This window comes from Mobula hypostoma, chromosome 15 (assembly GCF_963921235.1).
Source record: "Mobula hypostoma chromosome 15, sMobHyp1.1, whole genome shotgun sequence".
Lineage (NCBI taxonomy): Eukaryota > Metazoa > Chordata > Chondrichthyes > Myliobatiformes > Myliobatidae > Mobula > Mobula hypostoma.
In genome coordinates, this window is record NC_086111.1 from 75,665,249 (window position 1) to 75,684,993 (window position 19,745).

General features: G+C 47.8%; 2 protein-coding genes across 6 annotated transcripts in view; both read left to right on the top strand.

Annotated features, from left to right (window-relative positions):
• qars1 (glutaminyl-tRNA synthetase 1) overlaps positions 1-8,984 on the top strand; it is a 59,893-nt gene extending 50,909 nt beyond the window's left edge. The window contains exons 23-24 of one of the 2 annotated variants that reach the window (XM_063068290.1): positions 1,535-1,660; positions 3,821-8,983. In XM_063068290.1, coding sequence (XP_062924360.1) covers positions 1,535-1,660; positions 3,821-3,871 — 177 coding nt within the window. In that variant the 3' untranslated portion in view covers positions 3,872-8,983. Of the gene's footprint in view, positions 1-1,534; positions 1,661-3,820 lie in introns of both variants that reach the window. The other variant, XM_063068289.1, reaches the window with a different exon arrangement.
• Positions 8,985-18,767: 9,783 nt separating this feature from the next.
• LOC134356993 (transcriptional regulator QRICH1-like) overlaps positions 18,768-19,745 on the top strand; it is a 62,148-nt gene continuing 61,170 nt past the window's right edge. For 2 of the 4 annotated variants that reach the window (XM_063068293.1, XM_063068292.1), the window contains exon 1: positions 18,774-18,925. The gene's annotated coding sequence lies outside the window, so the exon portion shown is untranslated. Of the gene's footprint in view, positions 18,926-19,050; positions 19,276-19,745 lie in introns of those variants that run through there. The other 2 variants (XM_063068291.1, XM_063068294.1) reach the window with 2 other exon arrangements.

Below are 19,745 nucleotides of genomic sequence, written 5' to 3' on the forward strand. Positions count from 1 at the left end.
TGAGTCAGTCACCCGATGTGGCAGCCACTGCACACAGGAAGATCCCATGAGCTGCTTTGTCACAAATGACCATTTAAAAAGCTCTTTGAGACTTGTCTGTGTGACCCTGCCCCAACACAGCAAATTCAGTCTTGTTGATTCTGTGGACACAAGGCATGTCACTGTCATTCAGGACATGTGAATGTTCCCAACAGAAAGGTGCCTCTGCTCAATCTCAGAACATAACCCACTTGAGACATTCTTTTCCTAGTCAAAGAACATGCAAAGATGGAGGGGTGGGTCTTGTTCAAAGGAGATATGGCGACACGGCAGCATGGCAGCTAACATGATGCTATTACAGCTTAAGGTGTCGGAGTCTGGAATTCAATTCCAGTGTTCTCTTGTGAGGAGTTTGTATGACCTTCCATGAATGTGTGCGTTTCCTCAGGATGCTCTGACATCCTCCCACATTTCAAAGGTGGACCAGTTTGTAGGTTAATTAGTCATTGTAAATTGCCCTGCGATTAGTCTTGGGTTTTAGGTGGTTTACTGAGTGGTTTGGCTCGCTGATTCTGTGATGTATCTCGAAATAAGATTTTAAAATGAGGGGCAAGTCTTTTACAGAGTGCTGGGTCCCTGGGATGTGCTGCCTGGAGTGGGGCTGGAGACAGATCTGATAGGCACAAGGTTGTGCAGAGAGTGAGGAATATGCGCCTTGTGCAGGCAGAAAGGGTTAGTTTAGTTCTATCCTGGTGAGCCTTTACTGCACCCTCTCCAAAGTCTTATCTGTCCTGTAAATTGGAGAGCAGAGCTGCACTCGGTCCTTCAGATGTGGACTAACCAAAGTTTTGTCCAGCTACACTGTGACTTCCCAACTTCTATACTCAACACCCAGACTGGTGTATGTGTGCCTTCACCACCCTAGTTACTTGTGTTACCCCTTTCAGGGAGATGTGGACTTGCACCCCGAGATCCCTCTGGACATCAGTGCTCCTGAGGGTCCTGCCATTCACTGTACACTTTCCTCTTGCACTTGATGACCTGAAGTGCAACACCTGACATTTGTCCAAATTAAACTCTTATTGGCCATTTCTCTGCACGCACTTCCAACTGCTCCATATCCTGCTGAATCCTTTGTCACCCTCCACAACTCTGCACATTTTTGTCATCTGCAATCCGGCAAATCAACCAACCAAGATTTGCACTGCAAACTGCAGTGGTCCCATCGCCGGTCCCTACGCAAAACCACAGCTCATACACCTGCAGCGGTCCCATCATTGGTCACTGCGCAGCACCACAGACTGCAGCCCCCATTGCTGCTTACAGACCTGCAGTCAGAACCACTACCAGAAGGATCCCATGTATATGGCCTTCAGCACCTGAGTTCCCGTGCCGCCAACTAGGACCCCATCATTCCTTGTGTGAGTCTCCTCTCCAAACATCAGCTTCTACTGTCCTGGTTAAGTCCCCCCTGACATTGCTTTGTCTGGTTTACAAAGTGAGCATGAAGTGTGCCTCATTACTCAATGTGACAATGTTGTTTGCCTCTTCCCAGAAATCCATGCAGGAGATCCCCAATGCACTGGTGGATGTTTCAGTGAAAAATGCCAAGCTGTTTGATAAGTTCCAGTTTGAGCGTGTTGGTTATTTCTCTGTGGATCCAGACAGCACTGAGCAGAAGGTGAGTGCAGTGATGATCGCGCTGTGCTGTGTATTGGTGAGGGATGTCGATGGTGGGTGCACCACCCACACCAAATCACCCTCGTTATCACATTCCAATCCCCCCCACCCTGTGCTGTAAACCATTCAGATTCATTTGTTTATCATGTAAATCAAAGCCTACAGTTAATGACTAACACACTTAAGCCTGATTTATACTTCTGCGTTAACTGGATGCTGTAACCTAAGCAAGTGATTTACCACGTGCATTGTGAGCATTTATACTTGTGCGTTGGTGTGTCTGCGCCACTCTGCAATTCGCGCATGTCATGCATGCTCACTCACCTGCCCGCGCGAGGCTTCATGGTCATGGTAGTCTTTCTCAGGGTAAACAAGACGCGAGCATCTTTTTTCGTAAAAGCGAAATGTGTCCTCCATAATTTCGGAGGTCTGTAAAGCTTTATGGAAAGCATTGCAGCCAGAGTTCCTTCCCTGCCCTTCAGTCACCCAATGGGAAGCTATTGCAGCGTAGGAGGAAATGCGATGCTCCCAAGCGGACCAATCACAATTGTTGTGGTCTGCGTTGCTGCGACGCGCAGTTACGTTTTGGGAGAGGTGCGCGTCGCAGCAACGCAGGATCTCGCGTAGGGTTCCGCATCGGCTTTGCATAGGGTTTGTGGCGACGCAGAACTTGGGCAACGCGTTGATGCAGAAGTATAAATCAGGCTTAACAGGTGTGCTTGGGGACAGCCTGCAAATGTTGTCATGCATTCTAGTACCAATACTGAATGCCCACAGTGCTAGGCAGAACAATACAAACAACAGCAAAACAAACCACCTTTTCTCTCTCTCTCTCTCTCTCTCTCTCTCTCTCTGTGTTTCTCTCCCCTGCCTCTGGGGCAGGTCACCTCTGTGCCTCCAGCCCAGCCACTCACTCTCTCACAACCCCAGGACAGGACAGGTGACCTCCGGTTGCCGATCTGGACTCTCAGATATAGGGCCTCAGTTTAGCAACTCAGCAGCCATCGTGCCTCCTGCACCCACGGACCTGTAATGCTGAACTCAGGCAGGAACTCTCCAACCTGGAGGAGATGGCCATCCGCGCTCATCCATGAGGCGTGACATCTGTTCATGGGGATCACTGGTCTCTACCACAGGGCACTCCAACCTGGACCCTGGCACTCTTCATCTAAAACTCTTCATTTAAACTCTTCATTTACTGAGCCAATCTCTTAACTCTTTTCCTCTGTCCCCTAAATCCTAATCTGTCCTCTTAACTTCCTCTGCTGTCCCCAAAACCATCCCTACAAACATTTCTTTTTAAATATGTCTGAGCCTTGAATCTAGATGTTGCAGCTTGGAGCCATTTTGATCAGAAGTAAAAACCTTCCCTGAAGAGCTAGGTCAGGGTAAACAGGAGCCCCCTACATTTCTTAGCCTGACCCCTCCTCCTCACCCCCAGTAAGTTGTCGTTCCGGCACCTTCTCTGCCTTGCATTTGATGCACTCTGGGTCTGGTCGCCACCAGCATTTATCACCCATCCCTAATTTCCCCCCCCCCCCACCCCTGGAGGATGGGGGAGGGGAGGAGAGCTGCAATCTGTGTGGGGAAAATGCTCCCATGGTGCTGGTGGGGAAGGGGTTTCAGAGATCAGATCAGACCCTGCAGTGGTGAAGGAACGGTGGGAGAGATGGTGGGTTTGGGAGGAGACGTTGGAACTGGGAGAGTTGCTGCGGGAGGGTTTATAGAGGGTGCACACTGCTCCAGTGGTGAAGGAGCGGAGGGTTACCATGGCATTTGCGTACAGCATGGTAGTGTCGCAGTTCATGTACCACTTTACAGAGCCAGTGACACAGTTTCAATTCCTGCCACAGTCTGTAAGGAGTTTGTACATTCTTATCTTGACCACGCGGGTTTTTTTCCAGATGCTCCGGTTTCTCCCACGTTCCAAAAACGTATACCGGTCAGGGTTAGTAAATTGTGGGCATGCTGTATTGGCACTGGAAGCATGGCGACACTTGCAGACTGCCCCCAGCACATTCCTCAGACGGTGTTGGTGGTTGTTGCACTGTATGCTTCAATGTACACTTGACAAATAAAGCCTCTGTCCGTCCGCACCATGCTGAGTTAGGCAGGCTGTTCGCTAATATTGGTGCCAGAGTCTCTTGCTCTCCCTCTGCAGTTGGTATTCAACAGAACTGTGACGCTGAAGGAGGATCCTGGGAAGATTTGAGCTGAGCTATGCTGTGCCCACCCACACCCGCGCCCACGCCACGCTGCGTCTTCTGATGGAAGGAGATAGTCGCTTCTTGCCCCTTGAATCGTCACAGCAATAAACTGACATGAGACTGCAGGCGATCAGCTGAGGCAGCGAAGAATTTCCCTGCAGTCCTCTGTACGCCATCTACACTCTTTTGACTTGGAGCCCTCCAATTGATCTCGGTAACCCCAATGAGTTAACTGTCGAGAGGATCCAGCAGCAGGAAGATGGACCCTCACAGTGACCAGTTGTGCCTCAGGAAGCTGGTGGGGAGTTGGGAGGGGAGAGGGTGCGAGGGGACCTGCTACACGGGGAGGGAGAGTGTTACGTGATCTCAGATGGGATGGGCCATGCCAGAGGTCGTCCAGCTCTGGTATGGAAACACCACAGTAACCTGCGAACCGATCTGCACTCCTTTTTCCAGCTCAGCCCATCCCTCCCTTCCTCCTCCCCCTCCCCCCCCACCAACCAAGTGACACCCCCTCGGCCATTGCCATGCCCCCACCCTCTCTCCCACTACCTCCGTTCTGCTCAAATTTCTTGCAGCAATTGATGTTGATGTCAGGTTTGCAAAAATAAAGCAATGATTTTTGGAGCCCCTCTCTTGTCGTTCTGGAATTCCAGAGTTCCCATTTCCCAAAGTCACAGGTGCTGTACTGAATGCTGTGGGAGTCCTCCTCCTTTACTGAACTGGCTGAATGCTGTGGGAGTACTCCCCTCCCCACTGCAGTGGGTCGGTACTGTGGGGCCAACCCCACCAGAGGGGTTCAGTGGCTGCCATCACGCAGCCAGTGAAGACAGCTTCAGGACAGGCCCCTGGGCTTGAAGTACACTGGGGTAACTTCCCTGCCCTGCTGTTGTTTCTGAATGTTGGTGCAGAAAGCCAGCCTCGGGATTAGGACAGCACAGTGGAGCAGTGGTTCAGTCTCGACCTGCGGCACTCTGTGTGGAGGTTTCCCTGTAACTCTGTAGGTTTCATCCAGATCCTCCAGCTTCCTCCTACATCCAACACTATGCAGGTTAATGTTGTGAACTGCCCCCTGGGTGTAGATGGTGGTGGAAGAATCTGAATTGGGAATGTATGTGGGGAAATACTGATGACATTGCCAAGAGCCAGCATGGGGGTGGTAACACCATAAGTCATACGAGCAGAACGGGTGATTTGGCCAATGAAGTCTGCTCCACCATTCCATCATGGCTGATTTGTTATCCCTCTCACCCCATTCTCCTGCCTTCTCCCAATAATCTTTGACGCCCTGACTGATCAAGAGCCTATCAAGCTCCACTTTAAATATATCCAATGATTTGGCTTCCATAGCTGTCTGAATTCCCCAGGTTCACCACCCTGTAGCTAAAGAAATTCCCCCTCATCTGTTCTATTCTCAGGTTGTGCCCTCTTGTCCTCGACTCCCTTCTATAGGAAACATCCTTTCCATGTCCACTCTATCTGGTCTTTTCAACATTCAGTAGGTCTCAATGGGATTTCTCCTCTCATTCTAAATTCCTGTGAGTTCAAGCCCAGAGCTATCGAACATTAATCCTTTCATTCCTGAAATTGTTCTCCTGAACCTCGTCAGAACCTGCTCCAGTGCCAGATATGGGGCCCCCTTTATGGCCTAGTGGTCACCTACATCACAGGAGTATGTGTGAAATGCTATTTTCACCATTGACAAGGTGTAGTTATAAACTAAAATGCCCAATGTGGCAAGGAACCATCGACACTGAGTCTCACGGAGGTGCATACGGGTGATGGAGCTGGCCAGTGGAGGAGGTGTTTACTGGGAAGTGCAGGAACTTAGGTTGACGGAGTAGCAGGAAGGTGGTGATACAGGGAAGTGGGAGACCACAGGGAGAGTAAGAGCTGTGGAAACCTGTACAGCTCGGCATGTGCGATGGGTGCCTGGGACTGAACTGTGGCTGTGCACAAGGATCCAGCCAGGAGACTGAAACATTTACGGATAACAGAACCCTGAATGAGGACTTTGGCATCTAAACTGGTTGTGTGCTGGACAGTGAAAAGGCTGTCTGATTGCAGAGGACTGAGAACAATTGGGAAATGGAAACCTAAACCAGGAAACTATGGGTTGCTGAGTCTGACAAAAGCTATGGGAAAGTTATTTAAAGGTATTTTAAGGGACGGGATATACAAGTATTTGGATAGACATGGACTGACTAAGGATAGTCAGCATGGCTTTGTGCATGGTAGGTCGTGTCTAACAATCGTAGAGTTTTTCAAGGAAAGTGGATCGAGGCAAGGCAGTGGATGTTGCCCACACGGACTTTAGTAAAGCACTTGACAAGGTCCACATGGGAGGCTGGTCAAGAAGGGTCAGCTGCTCGTCATTCAGAATGAAGTAGTAAATTGGTTTAGACATTTGCTTTGTGGGAGAAGTCAGAGAGTGGTAGTAGAGGGTTGCCCCTGACTGGAGGCCTGTGACCAGTGGTGTGTCATAGGATTCGATGCTGGGTCTGTTGTTTGTCATCAAGATCAATGATCTTGATGATAATGTGGTTAACTGGATCAGCAAATTTGCTGTGACGCAAGATTTGGGGTGTAGCGGTCTGTGAGGAAGGGTATTATAGCTTGCAGAGAGATCTGCATCAGCTGGAAAAATGGCAGATGGAATTTAATGCAGACAAGTGCTAGGTTTTGTACTTTGGTAGAACCATCCAGGGCCGGTCTTACACAGTGAATAGTAGGGCACTGAGGAATTTGGTAGAATAAAAGGATTTGGGAATTCAGGTCCCTAATTCATTGGAAGTCTTTATGTACATTTAAGGCAAAGGTTGATATTGGTCAGGGCATGAAGGGATATGGGAGAAAGCAAATTGAGGCTGGGGGAAAAATTGGATCAGCCAAGCTGAAGAGGGTGTAGCAGGAGATTCTCAGGATGCAGAGGGGCTCTGTGGTCCCTCCATGCAGGACAGCATTGCAGGGGTGTTGGGGAGGATGGGTGGTTGGTAACATCACCCTCTGCCTAAAGAAATATTCCTGTTCTAAATGGACATCCCTCTATTCTGAGGATGTGCCCTCTGCCTCTAGCCTCACCCACTATAGGAAACATCCTCTCCACATCCATTCTATCTAGACCTTTCAATATTCAATAGGTTTCAATGAGATCCCTCCTCAAGCTTCTAAACTCCAGCGAGTACAGGCCCAGATCCATCAAATGCTCCTGATATGTTAACCAGTTCATTCCTAGGAAAATTCTCATGAAGCTCCTCTGGACCCTCTCTAATGCCAGCACATCCTTTCTTAGGGGGCCAAAATTGCACATCCACTCCCTTGAAAGAGTATCAGTGAATGATGGATTTGTACAACCCTGTTGTTTTCATGGCTGCCCGTGTGAGGGTACTCTAAACGTAGAGTGGGTGTGCAATTTTGGCCCCTTATCCAAGAAAGGATCTGCTGGCATCGGAGAGGTCACTCCAAATGTGGTCTTAACAATACCTTGTCCCTTACATGGTAATAACCATGAAAACAACAGGGTTGTATAAATCCATCTCGTTCACTAATGCTCTGCAGGGGAGTGGATGTGCTGTCCTTGCCCAGTCGGGTCCGTGTAGCTCCAGATCCTCCTCTGTTGCCACTCCACAGCTGTACCAGTACAATTTGTCAGACCACAAGGGGTGATGAACAGCAATATTCTGATTCTAACAATGGACTGAGCATCAAAGTTGTATACTATATACAATCTTGTGATTCATTTTCTTGTGGGCATGCTCAATCCAATAACCATACCAGAATCTATGAAAGACCACACCGACAGGATAGACAAACAGTGTGCAAAAGACAGCTGACTCTGCAAATGCAAAAGAAAGAAAATAATAAATAAATAAGCAATAAACATCAATAACCTGAGATGAGTCCTTGAAAGTAAGTCCACAGGTTGTGGGAACGTTTCAGTGATGTTGAGTGAAGTTTTCCCCTCTGTTTGAAGAACCTGATGGCTGAGGGGTAGTAACTGCACCCTGCCCCCCCCCCCCCCCGAGCCAGATGATGTGAGCTCTGAGGCTGCTGGCAGCAGTGAGAAGAGAGCGTGACTCAGATGGCGGGGGTCCCTGATGCTGGATGCTGGTGACTGCTCCGTGTGGATGTGCTCAATAATATGGGGGGATTTATCCTTAATGCATTGGGCCATATCCACCACTTTTTGTAGAATTTCCAGTTGGTGTTTCTATAACAGGCTATGATGCAGCCAGTCAATATACTCTCCACCACAGCTATAGAAGTTTGTCAAAGCTTTAGATGTCATGTCATATCTTTGTAATCCCCTAAGGAAGTGTAAGTTCTGCTGTGCTTTCTTTGTAATAGCACTTGCATGCTGGGCCCAGGACAGGGCCTCTGAAATGATAACACTGAGGAATTTGAAGTTGCTGACCCTCTCCACCACTGATTTCCCCAATGAGGACTGGCTCATGGACCTCTGGTTTCCACCTCCTGAAATCAATAATCACCTCTTTGGTCTTGCTTACATTGAGTAAGAGGTTGTTGTGGCACCACTCAGTTAGATTTTCAATCTCCCTCCTATATGTTGATTTGCCACCGCCTTTGATTCAGCCTACAACAGTGGTGTCATCAGCAAGCTTGAGTATGGCATCAGAGCTGTGCTTAGCCACACAACAAAGGTGTAAAATGAGTAGGGCAGGGAGCTAAGCACACAGTCTTGTGGTACTCCTATGCCGCTGGAGATCGTGAAGATGTTGCCAATCCAAAGGTCTGCAAGTAAGGAAATGAAAGATCAAATTGTAAAAGGAGGTATCTTCTGTGGCCCTGTTGTGATGGTAGGCAAATTGGAGTGGGGACCCAAGTTGCTTTACAGTCAGGAGTTAATAGGGTTCATCTCCAACCTCTCAAAGCACTTCATCACAATGCATGTAAATTATATTGGGTGGTAGTCTTTGAGGCAGATTACCACGTTCGTAAGTACTGGTATAATCAAGGCCAGGTGGGTACCTCAGACTGCTGAAGCAAGAGGTTAAAGATATCTGTGAACACTCCAGCCAGTTGATCAGTGCAGGTTTTTAGTACACAGCCAGGTACCCCTTCTGGGCTGGATGCTTTCCAAAGGTACTCCAAAAGTCAATAAACTACATTGTTTTGTTGGTATTGAGGAAGTGGTTATTTGCCTGACAGCAAGTCTTGAGTTCTTCCAGCTCTTCTTTGTAGATTCCATTGAGTCTTGGTGATTTATTCATCTTTAATCTGACTTAGCGATGAATGACTTCACTGTACCCTATCGATGGGGGAGCGGGGATCTGGACTGTGAACAGCCAGGGAACGGGGAGGAGATTTGGACTGTGGACAGACAGAATGGGAAGGAGATATGGACAGACAGGGGATGTGGAATGGGGAAATGTGGCCCATGGACAGATGGAATGGGAAGGAGAAATGGACACGGGATGTGGAATGAGGAGATGTGGCCCATGGGCAGGCTGTGAATGGGGCATACTCCAAAGGTTCATTTTATTTTCAAAGTATACAACTCTGATATTTTCCAGTTCTCTGGGTAGCTATGAAACCAAGAAAGAAAAGAAAGTTAGCACAAAAACGGATCAGGCACGTGGACCCTCAAATCTGTCCCCCTACACAAAAAACGAACAAAATGGATCAGGCACATCAAATCCCAAATCCTTGCCCCGCACAAAAAAAAAGAACACAGCCCCAAAATTCCTCTCCTGGCACAAAAAAAGTTGAGAAGATTTGTGGGAATAGATTTAGAATGGAGATGAGAAAATGCTTTTCCATGAAAGTAGTGAATCTGGAATTGTCTGCCCAGGGAAGCGTCAAATATATTTCAGACAGAGTTAGATTTTTGTATAGCAGGGGAAGTAAGCGTTATGGGGAAAGGGCAGGCCAGTGGAGCTGAGTCCACAGCTAGATCAGCCAGGATCTCATTGAATGGCGGGCTCGATGGCTGACTCCTGCTTCTAGTTCTTGTGTTCCTATTCCTTGAAGCAGAGGACAGTGAGGGCAAATATAGAGGTGTGTAAAATCATTAGGGGCAGAGATAGGGTAAAAATACAGTCCTTTTTCCCCAGGGAAGGGGATCTAAACTGTGGAGAGCATCGATTTAAGGTCACAGTGTAATTCAGCATGGAAACAGGCCCTTCAGCCCATCTGATCCATGCTGATCACAGCATTCCCCCATTAGTCCCAGTTGCCCATATTTGGCCCGTAGCTCTAAGCCGCTCCCCTCCGTGTGCCTACCCAAATGCGTAAGAGTTTCACCTCGACCATTTATTTATTCGTTGAGATGCAGCACACAGTTAGCCCTTCCGGCTCTTTGAGCCGTGCTGCCCAGAAGTTAGAAAGTTAACACTAGCCTAATCACAGGACAATTTACAATGACCGATTAACCTACCCACCGGTCCGTCTTTGGACTGTGGGAGGAACCCACGTGGTCACGGGAAGAATGTACAGGCAGCGGCAGGAATTGAACTCTTGGCTGGTGCTGTAAAGCCTTGTACTAGCCACTAGGCTACCGTGCCACCCCTCTGTCAGCTGAGTGGAAAATCGAACATTAGAAAGTTTTTGACAGGAACAGGCCATTCGGCCCAACGAAGCTTGCCAAATTCCTACTCACATCGTGTGTTGAAATAATGATCGAGTTTAGATTTGAAAGTCTCCAAGGTATGACTCACAACTACACACTAGGTAGTCCACAACTCACAGTGTAAAGAAATGCCTCCTGATGTTAGTCTGAAATCTCCCCTTAACCAGTCTCCACCTTTGGCCCCGTGTCCTTGATGGGTTAATTTTGAAGTATCTGCTGGCATCCACCATACTTATACCCTTAATGATTTTAAACACTTCTATCATGTCTCCTCTCATTCTACATCTACTTAGGCTAAAAAGATTAAATTCCTCCAATCTTTCTTCATATCTCATACCCTGCAGACCCTGGAATGAGTCTAATCGACCTTCTCTGGAATCTCTCCAGTGCCTTCACCTCCCTCACACAATATGGAGACCAAAATTGTACAGAATATTCAAAGGTGTGTCCTCAGAAACACATAACACAGTTTAAGGAGAACATCCCCAGACTTGAACTCCACTGAACGCGTTATACAGCTCAACGATCTGTTAGCCTTCCTATTCTAGATGTTGATAGGGAGCCCACATCCCTCTCATACAACACATTTTCTAACTCAAGACCCCCAGTTGTATATTTATATCTAATATTTCTACTTCTCATATGTAATATTTTACATTTACTTACATTAAATTTTATCTGCCCTTTACCTGCCTACATCTGGATTTGATTTCGATCTAACTATTGATTCTACCAACTGAATATTATCAGCTGTCTCCCTAATTTTGTGTCATCAGTAGTAACCCCAAAACCAATCCCCGTGGAACCCCACCTTTAACATCTGGGTGTGACAGTCTGCCCTTACCTATGTCATTTGTTCCGACGTGGCCAATGACTACTGGATCCACGCCAGTTCTAGCCAGAAGCTTATCTACTCATCCAGGAAGGTCAGTTGTGTACTTGAGTAGGTTCCAAACCGTACGAGACTCCTTGTCAGTACTCTCCTGATTTTCAACTCCCGATACAGTAATTGAGTCCTCTACTATCATACCTTCCTTTTTACGGGGTTCAGGTTTGCAATTAGAGCAGGTCCTTTGGGGCTGCTCTGTCCTGCCGACCACCTCAGGTTTCATGGTTATTGCTAAGCATCGCTGGATGTTCAAAATGGTTGGATATTTGCAGCTCTGGAGTTGATAACCCCCCGGACAGTGTGCATCTCCTTCCCACGTTCGCCTACCTGTCTCTTTCTTTCTGGTCTGGAGTCTCAACCCGTGCCTCTCTTTCAGTGCACACTCTCTCCCTAAGGGACACCTGGTAGCACATTTGCCAATTCTCTTAAACATCGCAGGTCAGCTATCTCCTCCTCAACCTCTTCTCGAGGTGTTGGATTAGCTAACGTTTCTCGCATATGAACACCCCAGGGGAGCAAGTTTCCGTGAATCCGGACATAAGGCAAGATTGACATTGCAGAGGCTGCATTATTATACTTCTAAGCGGGGAAGAACTACTCAACGACTGAAGATTAAGTGATAGTATTTATTTAAATGCTTAAAAGTAAACACTTTGCGCCTGATGTACCAGATAGCGCCTAACGTGTGCTTGGACCTTCCCCGGGCTTTCTAGATTTGCGTTCCGACTCAATTCGCTTTCTCCGCCGGTAAACTAGACCGCGAAACGACTCTTGGTCCCGCCTTGTTAGGCTACAACCACTTCACCACCGTCTCATTATCGGCTCGCTTTCATGCTGAGCGCCTCGTTTCCTGCTAACGCTAGCGAAATGCTTATGCAAGGGGGAAACAACAGCCGCCCAAAACGAGGGAAATTCACGCAGAGAATGGTGACTATTTGGAACGAGCTGCCAGAGGAAATGGTTGTGACAGGTACGATAACAACAGTTAAAATACATTTGGACAATTCACAGTTAGGGGTTTAGATGGAAGGACACCTGATCAGCGTGGATGGTTTGGGCTGGAGGTTGTGTTCCTGTGCTGTCCTATTCTGTGACTCTATTCTAGACTAAGGTGGCATTGAGACAGGCACATGACTGTAGGAGACGGACCATATGGGTAGCATGGGTTTTGTGGGCCGCAGGGCCAGTTCCGGAGCTGTACCGTTCGATGTTAGAATCAGTTCAATTAGTGATCAACTAAACTAATGCCTTCTGCCTGCACAACTCCATTCACATGCCTGTCTGAACGACCCAGAAAGGTCTCCATACCACCACCCCAGACTCCCCACGTTTTCTGCATGGATAGATGAAACTTGACCCTTGCATCTCCTTTAAAATTACCCCTTCTCGCCTTAAATGCATGCCTTCTGGTATAAGGCATTTCAATCCTAGTGGAAAAAGGTACAGTCTGTCTACTCTACCTATGCCTCCCATAATCTTGTGACTCTCTATCAGATCTCCTGCCAGGGAGCCATGCCCACTTCAAAGAAACCAATCCAAATCTGTCCAACCTCTCATTATTGCACAATTCAGGCAACAATCCAATTCCAAATTTCAAATGCCAGCTAGATATTTGCTTTCTCCTTCACATAGCCCTTCTTTGACCATTTTCTGGATCTCTCTATCATGTTTGCTGTTGTGTGCTGGGGCAGCAGGCTGAGGGTAGCAGACACCAACAGAATCAACAAACTCATTCGTAAGGCCAGTGATGTTGTGGGGATGGAACTGGACTCTCTCACGGTGATGTCTGAAAAGAGGATGCTGACTAAGTTGCATGCCATCTTGGACAATGTCTCCCATCCACTACATAATGTACTGGTTGGGCCCAGGAGTACGTTCAGCCAGAGACTCATTCCACCGAGATGCAACACAGAGCGTCATAGGAAGTCATTCCTGCCTGTGGCCGTCAAACTTTACAACTCCTCCCTTGGAGGGTCAGACACCCTGAGCCAATAGGCTGGTCCTGGACTTATTTCCTGGCATAATTTACATATTACTATTTAACTATTTATAGTTTTATTACTATTTATTATTTATGGTGCAACTGTAACGAAAACCAATTTCCCCTGGGATCAATAAAGTATGACTATGACTGTGATTATGACTGTGACTGACTGTGACTGTGACTGTGACTATGACTATGACTGTGACTCTGTGACTGTGACTAGGAATTTCTCACCACAAATGTTCATTACAGCCCCATGGTTATCTCGGTGATTTTTCAACCCTGCCATTCTTTCAGTTCCTCTGACATTGTCTTCCTTCCTGATGCATGGCTTCCTCTCTCTATGACGGACAAAGTCCTTCACTCGGCCCTCACCAGGATCTGGGCCAGAACAGGGTTCAGAGTTCCCGGCAGCCTCCACCCTCAACAGACCATTCTCTGTGATTGTTGACATGATTCCCACATCAGACACATTTCCTTCACCTACCCTTTCGGCATTTTGAAGGGATTTCTCTATCTGTGACTCTTGTATCCAGTAACATTATGTGTCTCTCGGCACTTTTCCATGCTCCCAAGACAATGGCACTCCTGCGTTATCACCTCTTCCCTCCCCCACCACCCAGGGACACGACGCCTCCGCCAGGTCAAACACTGATTTGATGCCCCGCTTCCAGTCAGGATGGAACATTATAGCACTGGCCCACCAGTCGTGATGGCATTTCAATCTCCACATCTGCGCCAGTCGTGATAGCATTTTAATCTCCACATCTGCAGCAATCGTGTGGCATTTTAATCTCCACATCTGCACAATCGTGTTGGCATTTTAATCTCCAATCTGCACATCTGCACCAATGGTGATAGCATTTTAATCTCCACATCTGCACAATCGTGATAGCATTTTAATCTCCACATCTGCACAATCGTGATAGCATTTTAATCTCCACATCTGCACCAATTGTGTGGCATTTTAATCTCCACATCTGCCTATGCATGATCCTTATACCGTTGTTTTGATATCATTTATTTAGAGATTTTATTTGTTATGCCATAGAGCCCTCCATGAACCCCTGATTTAGAGATACAGCACAGAACAGACCTCAGGCCCAGCAAGCCACAATTTAACACCCAGTCTAATAAAAGGATCATTGACAATGAGCAATTAACCTACCTACTGGTACATCTCTGGACTGTGGGAGGAAGCTGGAAACATCCACACAGGAAGAACTTATAAACTTTCTTACCGAGGACGCTGTGTTGCACTAACTGCTACACTACTGTGCTAATGGAACTGGATGTTTCTGGCTGTCATAGTTTCTGTTCTACATAAAACAAACTGTAGGGCAGAGCACTACGGTACAGGCCTTGTGGCCCATGATGTGCCAACTTTTAACCTACTCCAAGATCAATCAAACCCAGGGGTTCTCAACTTTACTTCATGGTATTGGTCCAGGACATAAAAAAGGTTGTGAACACCGGATCTAACTGTTCCCCTCTGGAAAAACACTGTGCATTAACCCTGTCTGTGCCATCCACGATTTTATACACTTCAAAAGGGTCAAGGATAAAAATCCTTGCCTGTCCAACTTCTCCCAATAATTAACCCTTCAAATCCTACCAACATCCTTGTAATTCTCTGTGTTCCTCTTTGCATCTGAATGACATACTTCCTATAAAACAGCATAAGCAAAACTGCCTGCAGTGTTCTAAGTTCAGCCTTCCTTGTTAATGTATTGTACATCCACAACATAACATTACAACTCCAATATTCAGTGCACGACTCTGGGATCAAGAACATAGAATTCACGTCCACAGATCCCTTAAAGTAACTGTGCAAGATGACAGGGTGGTTCAGAAGGCATGTGGTGTGTTAGTCTTTAAGGAGTTAAATCACTCCATCTGCTCCTATTCTATCAGATTGTCAATACTAGTTGGTTTTTCATCGGCTGAGGAATTATCTAAGAAAAGATGTGCTAGCAATGGACAGGGCCTCAGAGGAGGCCCACGAGAATCATTCCAGGAATGAAAAGGATTAAGGTGTGAGGAGTGTTTGATGGCTCTGGGCCTGTACTCACTGAAGGTTAGAAGAATGAGGAGGGATTTCATTAAAACTATCGAATTTCAAGAGGTCCAGATAGAATGGATGCAGAGAAGATGTTTCCTGTTGTCTAGGGCCAGAGGTCACGGCCTCAGAATAGAGGAGTGTCCATTTAGAACAGAGATGAGGAGTTTCTTTAGCTGGAGGGTGGTGAATCTGTGGAATTCATGGCCACAGATGGCTATGGAGGCCAAGTCACTGGGTATATTTAAAGCAGTGGCTGTAAGGTTCTTGATTAGTCAGGGTGTCAAAGGTTATGGAGAGAAAAAAGGAGAATAGAGTTGAGGGGGATAATAAATCAGCCACAGTGGAATGGTGGAGCAAGCTTGATGGGCTGAATGGCCTGACTCTGCTTTGATGTTTTATGGAATGGCAGAGGGAATTTAACCGGCTCATAGAGCACTGCAGTACAGAAACGGGCTCTCTGGCCCCTCTAGTCTAGGCCGACCTCCTATTTTGCCTCATCCCATCAATCCCTTACCTCGACCACAATAGCCCTCTAAAACCCTCTCATCCATCTATTTCGGGAAGTTAATTCAGGACACCATTTCCACGGTGAATGAGACAACCTTGGGGGAGGCATAGCACACAGACAGGAGTACAAGTTCAAGTTCTAGTTTATTATCATCCAAATGAAAGAACATTCCTCTGGACCAGGGTGCACCCACAAAATATATAACACACGTATTGCATAAACCAAAATATTACCATAAATAAATTAGTAAAATATAATGCAAAGTGCATGTAGTGCACAGCACAGATCAACTAGCTTGCTGTTCCAGTTGAAAGTTCAAGTAAATTTATTATCAAAGTACATATATCTCACCATATACAACCCTGAGATTCATTTTCTTGTGGGTATTCACAATAAATCCAAGAAACATAACAGAATCAACGAAAGACCACAACAAACTGTGCAAATACAAAAGAAGAAAAAAGAAATAATAATAATAAATGAACAAGCAATAAATATCAAGAACACAGGATGCAGAGTCCTTGAAAGTGAGTCCGTAAGTTGTGCAAACAGTTCAGTGACGGGGCAAGTGAAATTATCCCCACCGGTTCAAGGCTGAGGGTTAATAACTACTTCTCAACTTGGTGGTGTGGGTCCTGAGGCTCCCATCCCTTCTTCCATATGACAGTGGCGAAAAGAGAGCATGACCTGGGGGGTAGGGTCCTTCCCTGCAACAGCGCACCTTGTAAATGTGCACAATGGTGGGGAGGGCTTTACCCGTGATGCACTGGGCTGTGTCCACTACCTTCTGTAGGATCTTCTATTCAAGGGCATTGGTGTTTCCATACCAGGCTATGATGCAGCCAGTCAGTATACTCTCCACTAACATCTATAGAAACATAGAAAATAGGTTCAGGAGTAGGCCATTCGGCCCTTCGAGCCTGCACCGCCATTCAGTATGATCATGGCTGATCATCCAACTCAGAACCCTGTACCTGCCTTCCCCCCATACCCCCGATCCCTTTAGCCACAAGGGCCATATCTAACTCCCTCTTAAATATAGCCAATGAACTGGCCTCAACTGTTTCCTGTGGCAGAGAATTCCACAGATTCACCACTCTCTGTGTGAAGAAGTTTTTCCTCATCTTGGTCCTAAAAGGCTTCCCCTTTATCCTCAAACTGTGACCCCTTGTTCTGGACTTCCCCAACATCGGGAACAATCTTCCTGCATCTAGCCTGTCCAATCCCTTTAGGATTTTATACCTTTCAATAAGATCCCCCCTCAATCTTCTAAATTCCAACGAGTATAAGCCTAGTTCATCCAGTCTTTCATCATATGAAAGTCCTGCCATCCCAGGAATCAATCTGGTGAACATTCTTTGTACTCCCTCTATGGCAAGACTGTCTTTCCTCAGATTAGGGGACCAAAACTGCACACAATACTCCAGGTGGACCAAAACTGCACACAATACTCCAAGCTTGTCAGAGTTTTAGATGTCATGTCAAATCTTTACAGACTTCTAAGGAAGAGAAATAAATGTGCAGAATATTTTTCTAAATGGGGAGAAAATCCTAAAATCTAAGATGCAAAGGGACTTGGGTGTCTTTGTGTAGAACACCCTGGAGGTTAACTTGCAGGTTGAGTCAATGATGAGGAAGGCAAATGCAATGTTAGCATTCATTTCAAGAGGTCTAGAATACAAGAGCAAGGATGTGATGCTGAGGCTTTATAAGGCACTGGTGAGGCCTCACCTTGAGTATTGTGAACAGTTTTGGGCCCCTCATTTGAGAAAAGATGTGCTGGCATTGGAGAGGGTCCAGAGGAGGTTCACAAGGATGATTCCAGGAAGGAAACGAGGAACGTTTGATGGCTCTGGGTCTTCCCTTGCAAGAATTCAGAAGGATGAGGGGATCTCATTTCCAATGTTGAAAGGAGTAGACAGAATAGATGTGGAAAGGATGCTTTCCATAGTGGGAAATCTAGGACAAGAAGGCATAGCCTAGGATAGAGGGGGCATCCATCTAAAACAGAGATTCGGAGAAATTAGTCAGAGGTCAGACAAATTAGTGAGAGGTTGGAGAATTTGTGGAATTTGTTACCACTGACAGCTGTGGAGGCCAGGTGTATTTAAGGCAGTCATTACGGCATCAAAGGTTACAGGGAGAAGCCAGGGAGTGGGGCTGAGGAGAGGAGAAAAAAGAGTCAGACATGATTGAATGCAGAGCAGACCCGATGGGCCAAATGGCCTAATTCTGCTCCTATGTCTTACGGAAACACCAATGATTTAAAGGGAATCTCAGGGGCAGCATTTCCACGTAGAGGCAGTGATGGAGGCAAGTATGATTACAACATTTAATAGAGATACAGGAGATTTAAAGATTGAAATGCTGTCAGATGGGACCAGCTCAGAATCACGCTGTGGCTGGCATCAGTAAATAAGCTGAAGAGCCTGTTCCATACTAGGTGTCTCTATGAACTCCGAGGAGACTTGCTGTAGTTTTGTAGAATAATACCAGGATAATAGCATGATTCTAAGTTTGGTGAGAGATACGGGAGCATGTGGCTTCTTAAGCCTGGAGCAATGAGTGGTCTCCTGCTACTATGGGTAATCTAGTACGGCAGGGCAGAGACTGAATGGCCTCCTGCTAGTCCGGCGGGGGGCGGACCGAATGGACCTTCTGTAGCGTGGGTGATTATTGGTCCTCTGCATCTATAGTTGACAGTGGCTGGACCATGCTAGTACGAATGGGGATGGGCTGAACTGCCGCTTGCGCCCGGCCCTTTAAGAAGCGCCAGGTCGACAGCAAAGTATCGCGAGGCTTGCGCAGGCGTCAGCGCCGATTGGGTGGGGTGTCGCGGGCGGCCGATGCGGATTGGATGAGGGTTTTGGAGGGCGCGGATTGGCTGCGGCGGGCGGGCTGTAAGATGGCGGAGTGGGTGCTTTAGACGGACGGAAACACAATAAGAGGGCGGGCGGCGGAGTGTGCGGGAGCCGTGGCGAGTGAGCCGAGCGCTGGGGACCGGGATACTGCGGCCCGTAGGCTCAGGTAAGGCCAGGCCGGGCAGCAGGACGTCGCCGGCCGGTGGGCGGACACCGCGGGAAGGGCGGAACGGTGGCGCGGCCGAGCGCGGGCCCGAGCCCGAGCCTGAGCCTCGGGCTCTTCCCCGGCGCGGGATGCAGCAGCGGGGCCACAGGCGGGAGGCCGCGCCTTCCTTGGACGCTCACGGGCGATGCCTGTAGATGCTACGTTTCAGCGCGCTCGCTCCCTCTGCGCCACGGCGCCCGTTTGCGTGCGCGTTCCTGGCTGCACGACGCGCTGACGCCGAGCCGGCGGTGGAGCGGCGGCGGCGGGGCCCGAGGAACGGTGGCTCGGTGATAGGCCGCGGGCCTCCCTGGGTGAGTGGCTGCACCTCCTCTCCCGGGCCAGGCTGCAGGACAGGGAGGGGCGCCGAGTCTCGTCTGGAGGTGGATGCGGGTAGCATCCCCCTCACTGCCTCTGAGGCCTCCCCTTCGCCCCACGTCCCCTCCCCTCTGTTTTCTCCCCCGCTTTTTTCCTCTTCTCCTTCCCCCAGCCCCGTTCTCCCCTGGAAAAGGTCCCTATCAGAACCATAAAGCACCCGCACCTCACTTGAAATGTCATTAATCTCAGATGTTAACTCTGTCTCCTTTCCACAGATGCTACCTGACTTGCTGAGTATTTCCAGCATTTTCTGTTTTTCTCTCGGGTTTTGAGCAGCTGCAGATCTTTTTAGTTATTCACATATCACTCTGTCATTCCTACAACCCCAGCTCTCAACACCTGCTGAACACCCCAGTGTGTCATCGGCCCTACACTCATAGCTCCCATTTTCATCTGCACTCCAACA